The sequence below is a fragment of the Bos grunniens genome, chromosome 22 (genome assembly GCF_055505025.1).
Source record: "Bos grunniens cultivar Pamir isolate PY7600 chromosome 22, Bosgru_T2T1.0, whole genome shotgun sequence".
Taxonomy (NCBI): Eukaryota; Metazoa; Chordata; class Mammalia; order Artiodactyla; family Bovidae; genus Bos; species Bos grunniens.
Genome location: NC_141186.1, coordinates 43,642,516 through 43,659,472, shown reverse-complemented (window position 1 = coordinate 43,659,472; position 16,957 = coordinate 43,642,516). Strand labels below are relative to the sequence as shown.

At 50.4% G+C, this 16,957-nt stretch overlaps 1 protein-coding gene and 2 long non-coding RNA genes across 16 annotated transcripts in view; all 3 read left to right on the top strand.

The window, feature by feature from the left end:
• The first annotated feature begins 2,933 nt into the window (after nt 1-2,933).
• Nucleotides 2,934-8,466, top strand: LOC147348344 (uncharacterized). Of its 4 annotated transcripts, none has more exons than XR_015151488.1 (3): nt 2,934-3,065; nt 3,604-3,707; nt 8,336-8,466. It is a non-coding gene; the product is annotated as an uncharacterized LOC147348344 (long non-coding RNA). The 4 variants fall into 4 exon arrangements; XR_015151490.1 differs by lacking the exon at nt 8,336-8,466 and adding an exon at nt 6,009-6,144; XR_015151489.1 differs by having other exon boundaries at nt 3,048-3,152.
• Nucleotides 8,467-8,649: 183 nt separating this feature from the next.
• Nucleotides 8,650-11,513, top strand: LOC147348343 (uncharacterized). The gene is made up of 3 exons (XR_015151492.1): nt 8,650-8,778; nt 9,358-9,442; nt 11,346-11,513. It is a non-coding gene; the product is annotated as an uncharacterized LOC147348343 (long non-coding RNA).
• Nucleotides 11,514-12,413: 900 nt separating this feature from the next.
• FLNB (filamin B) overlaps nt 12,414-16,957 on the top strand; it is a 139,463-nt gene continuing 134,919 nt past the window's right edge. For all 11 annotated transcript variants that reach the window (XR_015151483.1, XR_015151482.1, XR_015151481.1 and 8 more), the window contains exon 1: nt 12,414-12,899. Coding sequence is in view for 6 of the 11 variants with exons in the window: in XM_086367279.1 (XP_086223405.1) it covers nt 12,608-12,899 (292 nt within the window). In the remaining 5 variants the exon portion in view is untranslated. The remainder of the gene's footprint in view (nt 12,900-16,957) is intronic.

Here is a 16,957-nt window from a genome sequence, read left to right as displayed (position 1 = left end):
TATAGTGCTCCGTGTGAGCACAGCTTGACTTGCTATCAGAATTAATGAGATGATACACACTAACTAGAGAAGTCAATGGTTATGTTTGGCACTGTGCTGAGTGTTTTCCATGAACTAACTTGCTTAGTCATCACAGTTCTACTAGGTCGGTATGATTATGATCAGCACATATATTGACAGGAAGATAGTGGAGGCTCAGAGGGGTTAGGTAACTTGCCCTAGGTCACACAGCTGGTGAAAGGCAGAGCTGGAATCAGAACCCAGGCTGTCTCGTCCTCAACCGCAGGCTGTCCTGGGTCAGAGAGGCTAACAGGCAGCACTGAATTTTCCTCTTCTGCCTCTTAAAAGACAGATAAGGATCATAGCTACAGATCATGGAGCCAGGGAGAGCCCAGGGTTAGAGGAGTACCTTAAAAAAGGCCTATTTTTTAGAAGCTCAAAAGAAGTCAAGATCTGCCCCAAATCCCAATTCTCAGCAGTGGGCCACATTCTGTCAGCTGGACTTCTCCAGGGTTTATTTTTTATTATTTATTTATTTTTCTGAAGTTTTTTTTTTTTTGGCCATACCAAACAACATATGGGATACAGTTTCCCAACCAGGGATGGAACCTAGGGCCCCCTACATTGGAAGCATAGAATCTTCACCATAGGTTCACCAGGGAATTCCCTTCTCCAGGGTCTAGAGCAGAGAGATGCCTGGGAAGATATTGGGGTGCAGTGTCCCATAGCCTCGGCCTGATGTCAGAAACCAACCTTGCTCCTTGGGCTTCAGCCCATGGCCTGAAATACCTGCCAGGCCCTGAAATTGGAAGCAGCCTCACCACTAAGGGACAGGCCTCCGAGGCTTCAAGTCGCAGTGACTGCAGCCTAGCTGGCCTTTCCCCGTCTCCTAGGACTAATCCCCACTTTCTGCGTCCACCCCCGCAATCCGAGCATTATTCATGCCTGAAACATCTCAGAAAGCCACAACAGCCCTGCCCTCCACCCAGACCCACACAGCCTCATAGATGGTGTTCTTTAAAAGGTCATCTTCCTCCCTGCCCTTACTGACAACCCCCCTCCCCTCCTCCCGCGGCCCTTCACACCTCCCTGTTTCCCTGTGCGGACCAGGGACATGCCTGCCTTTCCAGTTGTGTGGCCCCCATCAGGAGTTCGCCCGCAGACACCACCTTCCTATCTATCTCTAGGGCCCTCTGCGCCGAGCTGGCCTGTCAAGCACCTGCAGTCAAGACCTGTGGAATCTGCTCCTGTTTCCACCCCAGCCTGTCCTGGAGAAAGTATGTGACATTGAGTACAAGCCTGTCCCACCTGCTTCAAGGGACCCAGAAGGCCCTGCCCATTTCCAAAACAGGGAGCCACTTTATTTTATTTATTTACTTAGGCTATGCCTTGAGGCATGCAGGATCTTAGTTCCCGGGACCGAACCCGTGCCTGCCCCCTGCATTGGAAGCATGGAGTCTTAACCACTGGACTACCAGGGGAGTCCCTGAGCGGCACTCTTCAGTCATGGCCACTGCCGCTAGTCCCCAGGATCAAGGCTCCTGGGCGGGATGGTCCCTGTGAGGACAATACCACACACTCAGCGCACACCCAGATCCCTTCAGCCTATGCCAGTTACTTCCAGCTGCCAGTAGCCATGTCCTTCTGCCCGATGACTTTCTGGTCGCTTGCTCACCAGGTGAGTGCTTTCCATAAACTAACTTGTTTAGTCATCATGATAAGTCCCCACTCTGACTGCACAGGAGAGCCAGAAGGGCCTCAAAGGAACACCCCCACCCCCACCCCGATCAGTAGCCCTCCACCAATAACTGATGGCAAAACCCCCAGCTCCTCCCCATTCCACATTCCAGGAGCAGCCCTCTCATTAACTCACCCTTTATGGGCTGCCACCTTGCCTGTCTCACCTCCCACCTCCCCTGCCAGTACTTCCTGGGATCACTTTCCAGATAAATGTCTGGCATTTGAATCCGAGGCTTGGGTCTGCTTGCGAGGAAACCCCAACTAAGACAACACCTAATGTGCAACGTGTGTCGAGCGCTTTATGCCAAGCTCTGTGTTCAACACTTCACACAGTTTGACTCATTCCATCCTATGACAGGCAGGGCTCTGAGGTAGGGACCGTTATTGTCTCCATTTCGCGGATGCAGAAACTGACTCAGAGCTGGGGCTTGAAGCCAATCGACTCCTCCCTGACCCCATCCTCCAGCTGGCCTGAATTGCTTTCAGTTCCTCAAACTGCTCTGCTCACTCTCCTCCTTCCCTCTGCCTTCTGAGGCACAGGGAAGATAAGTCACTTGGTCACAGCAAGTTAGAACCACTTGGACTCAAGAGGAGACCTCCAGGCTGGAAGCCCTTACACTTCACCCTTGTGGTAGGTGAACAATAGCCCCTCGGAGTCCACGTCTGGACGCTGTGACTATAATTGTGCAGACATGATTAAGTGAAGGATCTTGAGGTGGGGAGATGATCCTGGGTTATCAGAATGGGCTGAATGTAATCACAACAGTCATTTTAAGAGGGTGTCCTCCACCCATCTCTTTTAGACAGAAGATGATGTGATGACAAAGCAGAACAGAAAGAAACTGGAAGATGCTACGCTGCTCCCTTTGGAGATGGAAGACAGAGTCATGGACCAGGAGATGCAGGAAAAGGCGAGGAAACATTCTCCCCTGGAGCCTCTAAAAGGAACCAGCACCTTGACTCTAGCCCAGGGAAACTGACTTTGGATTTCTGGCCTCTAAAACTGAAAGAGAACACATTGGTGTTGAGCTAAGCCACTGCATTTATGGTGGTTTGTTACAGCAGCCACAGGAAATGAATGTAATACTGAATCAGTTCATCCCCGACCATCGGCTCAATAGCTGTGGTTCAGGACAGCTGACACCTGGCGGGCGCTTCACCAAGCCCTGGGCCAACTGCAACCCATCCCTGGGGACGCCTGGGGCCGGGAGCACAGAGAAGGATCAGGGAAGACCCCCTGGGCTTGAGTGCACTTCAGCATAGGCTGGGAGGAAAGGGCAAGGAATGCTGCCGAACAAGGAGCAAGCGAGTGCAGACGCCAGGAGGTGAGAGAAAGCTCAGTCATCTGAGGAACTGAAATGATTCAGCGTGGCCAGACTTTGAGGGAGAAACGGTAGAGGCCCCGTGGTGCGGTAGGTCGGAGGGCGGGCTCCGTGGGTGCCTGGGCGTGAGGCCGTGCCTTGCTGTCTCCCAAGTGTGTGATTTGGGCAAGTAACTTGACCTCTCTGTGCCTAGTTTCCTCACCTGCCTGATGGTATTTTATGTGTCTGTTTATCTTCATTTATTTAAAAAGTTTTATAATTTTTATACAAATTTTAAAGTCTACTTTCCATTTACAGTTACTACAAAATATTGGCTTTATTCTCTGCATTATACAGTATATCCCTGAGCCTATTTTACTGTCGGTCATTTCTACAGCGTCCCCCACCCGCAACCTGATGGTGTTTTCCTCACTGGGTTCTGTGAGGTGTGAGTGCATCTACAGCAGTTGGAACAGTGTCTGGCAGAGGAACTGTAAGTCTGTCATTGACGCCCACCCCTATCAACAGCAAGGTGCCTTCTTTCTCTTTTATTGGGAAGCAGCATGGGATGAAGATTTTCTGGATACTGACGTGATGATGAACATGATGACAGCTACCGCTCCCTGATCACCTGCTGTGCTCAGTCCTCATTACCTACCCGATTTTGTAAGTGTGAGGTGGGCATTACTATTATTCCTGCATAACTCAGATTTGAACGTGGGTCTGAGTCTAGAGGCTTCCCAGGTGGCTCAGTGGTAAAGAATCTGCCTGCCAATGCAGGAAACTCGGATTTGATCCAGGGGTGGGGAAGGTCCCCTGGAGATGGAAGTGGCAACCCACTCAAGTATTCTTGCCTATAAAGTCTCAAGGACAGAGAAGCCTGGTGGGCTACTGTCCATGGGGTCACAAAGAGCTGGAACACGAGTCTAGAATCTCTGCCTTGCCTGGACTGCCTATGTTTTCCTGGGAGGCAATATGGGGCTGTGACCCAGAGCAGGGGCCCTGGAGTCAGCCCTATTAATAGCATGCTTGGTTAACATCTCAGTTAACCAAGTTCTACTTCATGCGGCCTCAGTTCCTACTTCATGGGGTTGTGTAAGAATTAAATGTGTCAAAATGTGTTAGCACCCTGGTGAGCTGTTGCCATGTTGTCACCAGAGAAGTTTTGCATTCTAGAAAGCCACATGGTCCAGTAGACTCCCTCTGGTCCTAACCAACCTGGGATTGAATGGCTGGTCAACCATCGATGCCAACAGAGGTGCAAATTTCTCACACTTGGAGAACGGGGGCCCCTCAGAGACCTCGTTACGCTGGGCCAGCCATGTTCTGATTGTTCTCTTGTAACTTCTCAATGAGCTTCTGTAGCCAAGAGCTTTCCCTCTGCTTAGCAACACTAAGGAGAATGCTCTGGTTACTGCCAGCCCTTCCCCTCGCCTCAGTACTAAAGATCTATATGGAACTTTTGAACAGGGGATTGACCTCCAGCTATTTTGGAAGGGCCTGTCTTCTATCTGGACCAATTCTGGTCTGAGCTCAGAGTGTATTTACTGGCCAAAGTCTGCTCCAAAGTAAACACGCCGTCACATTCCTCACAGCCTGTAACCTCCGTGGGGAGAAGCTGGGGGCCGTCATGGAGCGAGGAAACCTTATCTGACTTCGTTTCAGCAGGATTCCACTTAGCTTCACTTGGTGGGGTGGGGGACACGGGGAAAAAAAGGGAACAGATAGTCTTAAAATGAGCTGAATTAAAGAGCACATTGGATGCATTCCCTGCAATGACAGGTAGAGACTAGGAGATTTAGAAGTGAAGGAGCATACATTTTAATATGGGTGTGCCTTTGCTTTTTTCTACCCATAAACATAAAACGGATCTGTTTTCTTTCCTTCCTTCCTTCCTTCCTCCATTCTTCCCTTCCCCCTCTCCTTCCTTCCCTTGCTCCTCCCCTTTCATGTTTCCTTTTTCTCCCTTCTCTATTTCGTTATGATATACTCACAGTACCAGCTACACATACCTGTGCTGTTGTTGTTTAGCCTCTAAGTTGTGTCTGACTCTTTTGTGACCCCATGGACTGTAACCTGCCAGGCTCCTCTGTCCATGGGGATTCTCCAGGCAAGAATACTGGAGTGGGTTGCCATGCCCTCCTCCAGGGGATCTTCCCAACCCAGGGATCGAACCCAGGTCTCCTGCATTGCAGGTGGATCCTTTACCATCTGAACCACCAGGAAACCCATATATATATATATCCATATATATATATATCTCCATATATACACAAATATGTATATTCATGATACCATTACTACAATCAAAATGGAGACTATATCCATCACTCCAAAAATTTTCCTCATACTTTTTTGTAACCTCTCCCTTCCATCCCTTCCCACTTTCCCCCTGCATCCCCAGGCACACCCTGATCTGCTTTCTGTCACTATAAATAGCTTGCATTTTCTAGAGGCTTACATAAATGAAATCACACAGCATGTACTCTTTTTTTGTCTAGCTTCTTTCATGGAGGTTACTAATTTTGAGATTTAGCTGCGTTTTGTGCGTCAGATCCTTAGTTTCTATTGTTGAGTACTGACTAGTTCATTGTATGGATGCACCGCAGTGCATTCGTCAATTCACCTGTTAATGGACCTTTGGGTTGTTTCAGTTTGGGGCAATTACAAATAAAGCTGGTGCAAACACCCAAGTACAAGTCTTTTTATGGACACATGCTTCTATTTCCCTTGGGTAATTACCTAGGAGTGAAAGAGCTGGATCATAAGTTTAATTTTTCAAGAAATTGCTTTCCAAAATGGGTTTACCATTTTACATTCCCACCAACGATGCATGTTTCAAAACAGAGAAACATTTAAGGTAGAAAGAAAGTCCTTAAGGTAGAAAGTAAAACTTCTTATAATTCTACTTCCTAGGTAACTGTTTCCTGTAAGTCCTTCCAAAGTTTCTATTTTTTTTTTTTTAAGTACACACAGAACCAGACTGAGACATAGAAGTGCTCCTGCTGCTGCTGCTGCTAAGTCGCTTCAGTTGTGTCCGACTCTGTGCGACCCCATAGACGGCAGCCCATCAGGCTCCCCCGTCCCTGGGATTCTCCAGGCAAGAACACTGGAGTGGGTTGCCATTTCCTTCTCCAATGCAGGAAAGTGAAAAGTGAAAGTGAAGTCTCTCAGATGTGTCTGACTCTTCCCAACCCCATGGACTGCAGCCTAGCAGGCTCCTCCATCCATGGGATTTTCCAGGCAAGAGTACTGGAGTGGGGTGCCATTGCCTTCTCCAAGAAGTGCTCCAGGCAGGCTAATAATTTGGGATCCCCTCAACTTGATATTTTAAAAACAGTGTTTCAGAGTGGTTCAAGGATGTGGAGAAACTGACATTTCTGTTCATAAAATAGATAATTTCTTTTTTTAGAAACAAAGAATTTATTACATATACAGAATAAACTGTTGTCTTTTCCTTGGAATTTTCCTGAAACTGCAGTTGTCCAGGCAGTTTTCTGGGAGCTAAAGGGCATATGGTTCAGGTGACGAGTGTTGTGTGCTCAGCCGTGTCTGACTCTTTGCCACCCCATGGACTGCAGCCCGTCAGGCACCTCTGTCCATGGGCTTCTCCAGGCAAGAATACTGGAGTGGGTTGTCATTCCCTTCTCCAGTGGATCTTCCCGACCCAGGGATTGAACCCTCCTGTGGCTCCGGCACTGGCAGGTGGTTCTTTACCACTGAGCCACCTGGGAAGCCCAAGATTCAGGTGATGAATAAACAAACCAGCATGCAGCTCTGACCGGGGACCAAGCTGACAGACCAAGGCTCTGAGAGAGCCGTCGCCTAGCTGGACTCTGGCATGGTGGTGCCAAGGACGGGAATGTTCTAGTTTCCTCCAGAGGAGGCTATTTCCCTCTGAGCGTCGGTTAAGTCTCAGTGAGCGTGAACACTCAAGTTAACCAGCACTGTGTTTTGGTCTAGACCAGGGCTATTTGGGTTCCCCTTCTAGTCTTGCACCCTAATAGGCTGCCTGGCTGATCAGTTCTGTGCATATATTCACATGTATTAGTTCTACCTTCATTTAAAAAAAAATGTGTACACAAATTGAATCATATAAAGTCACATTGATCTGTAACTTGCTTTTCTTTTTCCCCACATTACAATAAATTCTGAGATCCTTTCACATCAGCCTATGTGTAGATCCATCACATTCTTGTGTTAAAAAAAAAGAAAAAAGTACCAAGGTGGTCCACCAGATGGATGTACTGTAATGTGGGACTTAGCAACTTTAATGAGCACATGAATTGCCTCGGGGACCTTGTTAAACTGCAGCTTCAGATTCGGCAGGTCCAAGGTGGCACCTGGTGCGGTGGGAGCTGCTGGCAGGATCACACCATGTGACCTCTACCCACAGCGAGGGACACTTGGCTGTTAGAGACAGTGTGCTGCAGGAAACAGGCTTGACTATCTGAAAGGAGTCCTAGAGAACAGGCTTGAGAGTCAGAAGACATAGTGTTGAACTCTGACCCTGACACTAACCATGTGACCTTAAGCAGGTCACAACCTTTCTGAGTGGCCAGTGACTCCCTCCTCCCCCAGCAATTCAGTAAGTGGTCACAAAGGCCTCCACTCTCTTAGACCCTAGGGATAAAGATAAACAATCGCTGTCCTTGAGCGCTCTGAGTAATACTACTAATCCTGGCCTGAAGAGCAGTGGGGGAGGAGGGAGTCAACAAGATAAGGATGGAAAAGGGCTTTGTCAGTGGTCCAGCCATCCACAAAAGGGCAGTTCTATTCCAGTTGGAAGGCTGACTGGGTTTGCCAGGTGAGAGTGGCTAGACAGGGTTTTCTTTAGCTGAAAAGTACTCTGTGACATTTGTCTGCACTTTAGAAAAGCAGACCAGACTCACATAAATCTTCCAAAAAAGTCAAAGCCAGATGGGATTGAGGAAGAGGGCCCAGTCATCTGCAAACTTTTTTTTTTGGTGATTCCAACAAGACTGGGGTGGGGTCTGGGGCAGTGAGTTCCATCTTGGCCTAGGAAATTGCGGGAGGAATCCAAGGCCCTCAGTAGACCCTGACTCCTGCTCCTGCTGAATGAATACCACACGGATGTCCAGTGGATAGTGGCCACTGTCTTCAGTCCTTTGCCATCGCTGGGCAAACTGTGCCCCTGGCAGTTGCGCTTAGAGACTCAGAACTGGCCTCTGGAGTTTGTTAGTTCAGGGTCTGCATCCAGGTTCTGACACCTGATTCCCAAGGGACTCTGAGCAAGTGACCTGATTTCTTCTTCTTCTTTTTTTTTTTTTCAGCCTCAGTTTCCCTACTTGTAAAATGGGGCTGATAATAACACTTCGAGCATCAAGCTCAAAGTGTTCTTGAGAAGATTAAAAAATTAAGCCCCAGGGCTTCCCTGGTGGGTCAGTGGTGAAGAATCTGCCTGCCAAAGCAGGGGACACAGGTTTGATCCCTGATCCGGGAAGATCCCACATGGAGGAGCTGCTACGCCCATCAGCCACAACTATTGAGCCTGTGCTCCAGAGCCTGGGAGCTCCAACTACTGAGCCTATGTGCAGCAACTACTGAAACCCACACACCCAGAGCCTGTGCTCTGCAGCAAGAGAAACCACCACACTGAGAAGCTACTGCAAAGAGAAGTCCGTGCACTGCAACCAGAGAGTAGCCCCCAGCTCTCCGCAGATAGAGGAAAGCCCGGGCAGCAACAAAGACCGAACACAGCCCCCCACCCAAAAAAGTATTAGTAGTGATAAGGATGGTATTAAAAACAAAAAAACCCTCCCAGACATGATGCTTAGCTCAGTACCTGGCACTAGGAAGTGGCCAAGTACTACAGCTGTAGGATCAGAGATAAAATCACAATCACGTAGCCCATTGAGTGGCTCCAGTAAAGAATGGCTTTCATGAACACTGCTCTGCCTGTTCTGAGCGCTACCTTAGCCAGTGGGTGAGTGGGAGAGTTGGGGTACCTTTTCGCAGCAACCTGCGTCCTAGCAGCCCCCACCTAATCTTAAAATCTCAGGGTAGGGTTGCCTGGTGGGGCCCCTGGACCTGTAAAACACCTCTGCTGTTGCCACCCCTGTAGAGGAAGGCCAGCTCTCCCAACACCCCTCTGTCACCCTCCCCGCCAGAGTAGGCTTCCTCTTAGCACCCGACCCACGTGGTTCCAAGGACCTCTGCAATCAGGGCTGGCAGAGGAGGGTGAACCCTCCCACTTCTCCAGGGAGCTCCTGAGAGAACCAGCTCCTCTTCCTCTAGCGGGTGGAGACAGAGCAAATATTCTCAGTTCTATTTTGCTTCTCTTTCTTTCTGGCAGGGTGTGGACATTGGTGTAAAATTACAACTGAGGAGGCCCCCACCCTAGCAGAGAGGTGCATCTGGTGAGAATGGAAGTTCACTTTGTAAGTCCTGGTTCTTCGTCTCTGTTCCCTTTGGAAAGTGGGCTTCTAAACCTGGAACCTTCAGATTTCACTGTTTGATGTCTGTGACAATAATAGCAGTATCGGCCCTCTCAGCTGACATGTACCGCCAAGTGTTATATACGTGGTTTCTCATTTGTCAGAAATTCCTAGGAGGTACACTGTTAATGTAGGTTACAGCTAAAGAAACAAAATCAGGGTAGCTGTGGGTCCCTGCTCTTAATCATGATTACTGTATTGTCTTTCTTAGCCCTTCCTTAGAATCTAGTTTCTGTCACTCTGTGACCTTAAGTATCTGATTACTCTTCTCAACTTCAGTTTCCTTACCTGTAAAATGGGGATAATAACATCTTCTGGAGTTGCTGTGATAATTAAATGAGAATATCAGCACTTAAGAAGCAGAAGCTTCCATTATTATTTTTACTATTACTATTCTTATTATTTCTATTATTTTTTGTTAAATGAGAGCCTTGTCAACATAACTGTGGAATGCATTGGTGAAAATGTTCCCTGCAGAAATGCCTGCCCTCTTCTTTTATCAAATGTTGATGGAGAGCCCTTTGAAGACCTTGTGTGCTTCCTCCCCTTGCACCAAAGCCACTGATCACCCTCCTCCACCATGGTTATGGAGTCCCCTTCACTCCGCATAAACTGCTCCCTTGGGTGTCTCCTGATTGGATGTGGAGAATCACCAGACTCATCCTAAGACAGGGACGTCTCAGCTCAGAGTGAGGTGGACTAGATAGTTATATGCAGAACTTAGTTATTTGTGTCAAGACTTGGTGAAAACAGACATATCTCCTAAGAAAGCAGAACCTTAGTACATTATCAGCTGCTGAGTGAACTGAGTTGATCATATTAGCTCCAGTCTCACCTAGCAGGGAGGAGATCCCCTTGGGAATGAGACACTGGCTGATAAGTTTTGATGGATGCCTTTGGGTGGAAGAAAGCTTGAGGAACTAGAAGGCTCGCACATGGGGTAGGCAAGGTTACCCACAGTGCCTTTAGTGAATCTGCTGCTCAGGTTGTGTAGACAAAGACAAGGTCCAGGCTGGGAACAGCATGACAGCTTTTAGGCATAGTACAGACTTTGGTGTTAGACCCAGGTTCACGTCCAGCTTTGTCCAGTCCTTACCCGCTGACCTCCAGCAAATTTCTTCACTTAATCACAAAGAAGGGGAATGATTCTTCCAATAGTTACTGATCCTAACAATGGGCCAGAGCCAGGGCCAGGGCCAGGTAATACCTTCTCTTCCTCAAGACTCTTCTGGGCATTTCCAGTGAGTGAGGCACTCTATCTGAAGAAAGTGCTTCACCTTGTACACAAATGATCCGTTACATAAGGCTATAACCATACATCTGCGGGCTCCTCCCAGAGCTGGAAGCCCTTGACAGCTATCCATCCTGCCCAACCTCTTCCCAACTGGGTCCTTAAAAGAATTAGATGTGACTACAGAGAACCAGAGAGAAGACAGCATGAGAGACTCCGCCTCATGTTGCTGGCTTTGAAGATAGAGAAAGCAGCCTCTGCCAAGGAATTTGGGAAGCTTCTAGAAGCTGGAAAAGCCAAAGAAATGGGTTCTTCCCTAAAGCCTCCAGAAAGGAATGGATCCTTCCAATACCTTGATTTTAGTTCAGTGAGCCCTCTGAGGGACTCTAAACTACAGAAAAGCAAGATAACAATGTGTGCCTGTGTGTTTAAAGACAAAGTTTTGGTAGTTTGTTACAGCAGCATTAAGGAACTAATATACATGGCAAATTATGGTTCATTTCTATCACCACCATTAGGGTGTTTGTGATAGTTGATTTATACTTTTTCTCCCATTAGTCTATGAACTCCTCAAGGTTAAATTATAAGTTTGTCTTACTTACCATTTGTTGGCAGGAGTCTGAGTAAACTCCGGGAGTTGGTGATGGACAGGGAGGCCTGGTGTGCTGCGATTCATGGGGTCGCGAAGAGTCGGACACGACTGAGGGACTGAAGTGAATGATAAGAAGGCTGATAGCCCTTCAGTTAGTAGGCAGTCAATAAATACTATGAACGATAATACTATAATTCATATGTGTTCAGTTAATATGAGAAGGAAAATGTCCATTTCAGGGACTTCCCTGGTCACAGTGGTTAAGAATTCGCCTTCCAGTGCAGGCGACAAATTTCAATCCTTGGTTCGGGACCTAAGATCCCACATTCCACCTGGCAACTAAGCCAGCGCGCCCCAACTACTGAGCCTGTGCTCTGGAGCCTGAGCGCTCCAACCAAAGATCCCACATGACGCAACTGAGACCCGAGACAGCCAAATAAATTTATTTTTTTTAAAGTCCATTTCCTTCACGATGCTCCTAGTGCCTAACACGGAGCCTGTGGACTGTGTTAGTTGCTCAGTCGCGTCCGACTCTGCGCACCCGTGGATTGTTAACCCGCCAGGGTTCTCTGTCCGTGGAATTCTCCTGGGAAGAATACTGGAGTGGATTGCCATTCCCTTCTCCAGAGGGACTTCCCAACCCAGGGATCAAACCCTGGCCTCCTGCCTCGCAGCCAGATTCTTTACCGTTTGAGCTACAGGGAAGTCCTTAACACAGAGCCCACCTAGCACACAGCAATAGCTCAATAAAAGGTCTTATTGAAACTTATTGAACCTGCAGGTGGATGAAATACCCCTCCCCGCCAACCTCTCCCGTGTGACCCATGCCACCGTCCCTGCCCATTCTGTCCAGGTTCCTACCTCTGCACGTCCCCTCACTCTGGAACCGGGTGACCTTCTTGAGAAGCCGGACATCTCCCGCCTAGCTTCCTTTCACCGAGGCGGTGAGCACAGAAGGCGGGGACCCCAGAGGACTTGGGAGTTCGCGGGCCGCAATGCCCGCTTCGAGCGGCAGGGGGCGAGCGTGGCCCGGGAGCGCCCTCCTGAGGGTTGGGACGGGGCGGGGCTTCAGGGGCGGGCCGACTCAGTGCGCAGGCGCGGGGCCAGCCGCCTCGCGCGGCCACGGGCAGGCGGGCGCAGAGCAGCCCTAGCTGCGGCTTCGGTAGCAGCGAGTTCGAGCCCCGCTCCCGCTCCGCTTTGGTTTTTTTCGCTCCCCGCGGTCCTTGGGCTTCCATACGCCAGTCTCCGGCAACTCGCTGCGCATAGCGCTCTCCCCGCCGCCAGAATGCCCGTAACCGAGAAGGACCTGGCGGAGGACGCGCCCTGGAAGAAGATCCAGCAGAACACCTTCACGCGTTGGTGCAACGAGCACCTTAAGTGCGTGAACAAGCGCATAGGGAACCTGCAGACCGACCTGAGCGACGGGCTGCGGCTCATCGCGCTCCTGGAGGTGCTCAGCCAGAAGCACATGTACCGCAAGTACCACCAGCGGCCCACCTTCCGCCAGATGCAGCTGGAGAACGTGTCCGTGGCGCTCGAGTTCCTGGACCGCGAGAGCATCAAGCTCGTGTCCATCGGTGAGTGCCCTGGCCCGGCCGGTACCCCTCGCCCTCCAGCCTCCACCGCGCGTGCGCCCCTGTGGAGGCTGAAGCTCCCTGTCGGGTGCCCCACCACCACCACCGCGCCGAGCACCCGCGGGCTCCGTGTGGGCTCCGGGACCGGGGGACGTTGTCCCCCGAGGGCGCGAGGACAAAGGGGACCTAGGCCCCTTCGGGAGATCCATCCTCCAGGGCGCTCTCCTCGTGTGCTCGCTCCCTGCCGTGCGCCGGGGCTGTGCGCCTATTGGGGGCGGTGGGTTGAAGGTTCGGGTTGAGGCCGCACGGGGAGAGTCGGGGCTGTGGCATTTCTCTGCAGCTGGGGTGTCGCTGCAGGAGCTGGGGTGTCGCAGCGGGAGCCGGGGGACTGGAAGCCTCAGGTCCGCGGTCCCTGGGGGGTGGAGCCCTCCTCCGGCGCTCCCTGGAGCGCTTGCCCCTCTGCGCCCCGTGGCCGCCGAATGGGCGTTGGCTGGGAGGCCAGGTGGGAAGGCCCCGGGAGGGACTGTTCTCTGAATCCTGGGCCTCCCACCCAGGTGGAGACGGGGACCTGGCGGTCGCCGGAAGGGGTGTGGGCCCCGAGGTGGGAAGGAGAGCCGCGGGGGTGTGTCTTTCTTGCTCCCAGCTCGGCTCTGCCCTCGTTGTCGCCGCCGAAGGTGTCATTCAGAGATGGGTGGTGGTCACAGTAACCGCTGCCTTGTAGGAGCCCCAGCTAGTGCGCGCTGGTGCCCTCAGCCTTCCCAGTCATCTCGCTCCTCACGCAGCCTGCGAGCTGGGGCGCCGTTAGACCCCTGTTGCAGACGAGGCGGGGCCAGAGGGTTAATGGGCTTGCTCAGGCTAGCGAGGGTCCAGCTGAGAATTGAAGGAAGTGGGTGACAATTAAAGGAGACTTTGCCTTCCTCTCCCCGCCCTCCCCACACCAGGGTCTTCCTGAGAGGGGGGAGGGAGTTGGCGTTGGGTTCCTCTCCCTCGCCTCCCCCCCGACCCGCAACGGGGGAGGAAGAGTGGGGGTGAGGTCCCCACTGTGACCTCGGCTGGTTGAGGGCTTCTGGAAGGGTCACAAGGCGGCCGATGGGTGTGGACTCTAAGGATCGGGGCAAGGGGCGTGTAGTGTGTGTGCCCGCGCGAGTGTGTTTGTGTGCAGAGTGTATGTACACAGAGCATGTGTGTGGAGAGCATGTCATTGTGCAGAGAATGTGTGTGCAGCTACATTGTGTGTGTGTGTTTGCGTTCTGCCAGACGAACCTCGTGCCGTGAGTAGCTGCCTCAGGTCTCTTCCTGAGGAAAGCAGGCCTAAAGCTGGGTTCCGAGGCTGAGCCTCCTCGTCCTCTCCACTGCCCTCCCCCACGCCTGTCTTGGCAGGTAGGGCTGCTTCCTGGGCCACCGCCCAGTCAGCCTCCCATGGAGGGTGGCGTCCCTGCCCTGGGAAGCTGTGTGACATGCTGTCGCCTTTGGGGCACCAGTCTCCTGCAAGGAGGAAAGGAGAACCTCAGTTTCTCTGGGAATTATTTTCTTTTCAGATTCCTCAGATCCCTCTGAGGAATCTCAAAGGCCGGCTGGGCTCAACATGGATCCCTTCTTCTTTGCTTTGAAAATGTGTATTTATTTAATTAACTGAACAAAGAAATTTAAAGTAAACCAGGAGTGTCCGAACATGACATGAAATCTCTTAAAAAAAAAAAAAAAAACCACAGTACTAGAAAATCCTGGACCGACTAGTCTGCCAGCTGTTTACAGAGGCTGCAGCTGCCTGCGGCATGGTTTCCCATCAGCGCCCCCAAATTGAGGGCCTTATTCTAGACTTTGTCTGGCCCCATACATCTTTCCCCTTAGCCCTCATGATTTTCATTCCTGAACCCAGCCAGGCCACAGCGACTTCTACCATCCTGGCATTCCAGGGTTAGCGTTCCCTTCCCTGGTTGTGGTCTGTGGACTTTGGCAGTTTCTCACTATGGACCTCTTCCTACCACAGTTTACACTGTTTTATTTTCTCCTTTTAAATAATTTCTTGGATCATATTCCCCAGAGTGGGATTCCTGGGTCAAAGGGTGTGATCACATTTATGACTCCCATCACTGGCTGCCTAGTTGTTCTCCAGAAAGATCTTACAGCAAACAGGTTTTCCAGCCTCTGGAGCCTGGAGGGAGAGTTGCCAAGGGCCAGGACTCCCTGAGGCGGTAATGCCTGAGGCCTCTTCCCTCTGCTCCTGGGACTGTGCAGGGTAAAGGCCCTTCAGAAAAAAATTCACATCCTGCGAGGACTTCAGTTCAAGCTTTCCCTGCTTATGCTGTGTTGCATTGTGCTGACGATGACAAATGAGCTCCAGCCTGGGACACAGGCTAGGTATTGAGTGTGTTCTGTTGATGACCCCACTGATCGCCACCTTGAATCCTTGAGATCTGGTTTCCTTGTCTATGTAATGATTTCCCACCACTTCCCAGTCCAGGCCAAGTGCTTAGAAAATGGTTGTTATTACTGGGGATGGTGGTTAATATCATTGTCTTCAGTCGAGTCCGACTCTTTGTGACCCTGTGGACTCTAGCTTGCTACTCTAGGTTGCTATCTATGGACTGTACTGCGCCAGGTTGCTCTGTCCATGGGATTCTCCAGGCAAGAATACTGGAGTGGGTTGCCATACGGTCTTCCAGGGGATCTTCCTGACCCAGGGATTGAACCTGTGTCTCCTGCATTGGCAGGTGGGTTCAAATTGGGGAGGAGCCTGGTAGGCTACAGTCCATGGGGTCCCAAAGAGTCAGACACAACTGAGCAACTTCATCTTTCACTTTTCTTTACCACTAGCACCACCTGGGAAGCCGGTTAGTATCATTGCCTCTATTTAAAGTTGGGGAAACAGGAGTGAAGTAACTTCTTGTGAGTGTCACCCAGCTGGTGAATGTTGACTGGAACCTAGGTCTGACAAGTTGTTGATCTTGAGGCTTAACTGACCTATTTTTCAGGGTCAGAAATGAGTAAAATACAGCCCCATTGTCCCACCAGAGAGCTCATATGAACACAAAGTTTTGTAACTCTGGGGTGTAGGGGTTATGGTTGGACATCCATGCATTGAGCCTCTGACCTTGAACAAAGGGAGGGCTTAGGTGAGGGATGAGAACTCTGAACTGTGAAGAGGGTCCATGAGATGAGTGTCATGTCAGGAAGTGAGCAGAATCAGTTTGCACCTTTTTTTGTTTGCTTGGTTTTTTGCTTTTCTCTCTCCTTCCCTTCTCTTTCCTTTGTGCTGTGCTCAGTTGTGTCTGACTCTTTGCACCCTCGTTGTCTGTAGCCCGCCAGGCTCCTCTGTCCATGGAAGTTTTCAGGCAAGGATACTGGAGTGGGTTGCCATTGCCTTCTCAAGGGGGTTCTTCCCAACCCAGGGATCAAACCCTCATCTCTTGCATCTCTTTCTTTGGCAGGTGGTTTCTTTAGCACTAGCACCAGTGGGAAAGCCTGAGTTTGCAACTTATATCTTGTTTTGAGGTGAATTTGTTGAGGGAATAGCTGCCCTGTCTTCAGTGGTTTTGTTGTTTGTTTGTTGGAGATTCCTACTACCAATGGGAGAAATTTCCCTCCTGTGATCTGGGAAAGTAGCTATGCAGGGTTTTGTATACTTTGGGTAGCTCCCAACAACATAGGTTGTGGGACTCATGAGAGCTGGGTATAGGCGCCAGTGTGTGACATAGGTGGTCGGATGCTGAGAGCAGTGTGGCTTTTCTGCCTCGAATTCCCTGGCTGTTGTTTGTGTGTGTGATTCCTTGTAAGGTGGGCCCATCCTCGGCTTCATCCCAAAGTTGAAGTTACTTCTTATACCCTGGGCAGTTCATAATGAGGCCTCAGCATATTTAATTCCAGTTGTCTGCCAGGGGCTGGCAGGTTTATTTACTTGTTTTTCCAAAAGCTTTTCTGATCCTGGGCAGTGCAGCCAACTTGGAGAAGGAGTCTCCCAACCCAGGAATGACAGTCAGGGCAGCCTAGAAATTTGGGTGGTATGTTTTGGTTTGATCCTTTATATAAAGGAATTCTTTCCTTTTTAATGGATGTGGTCT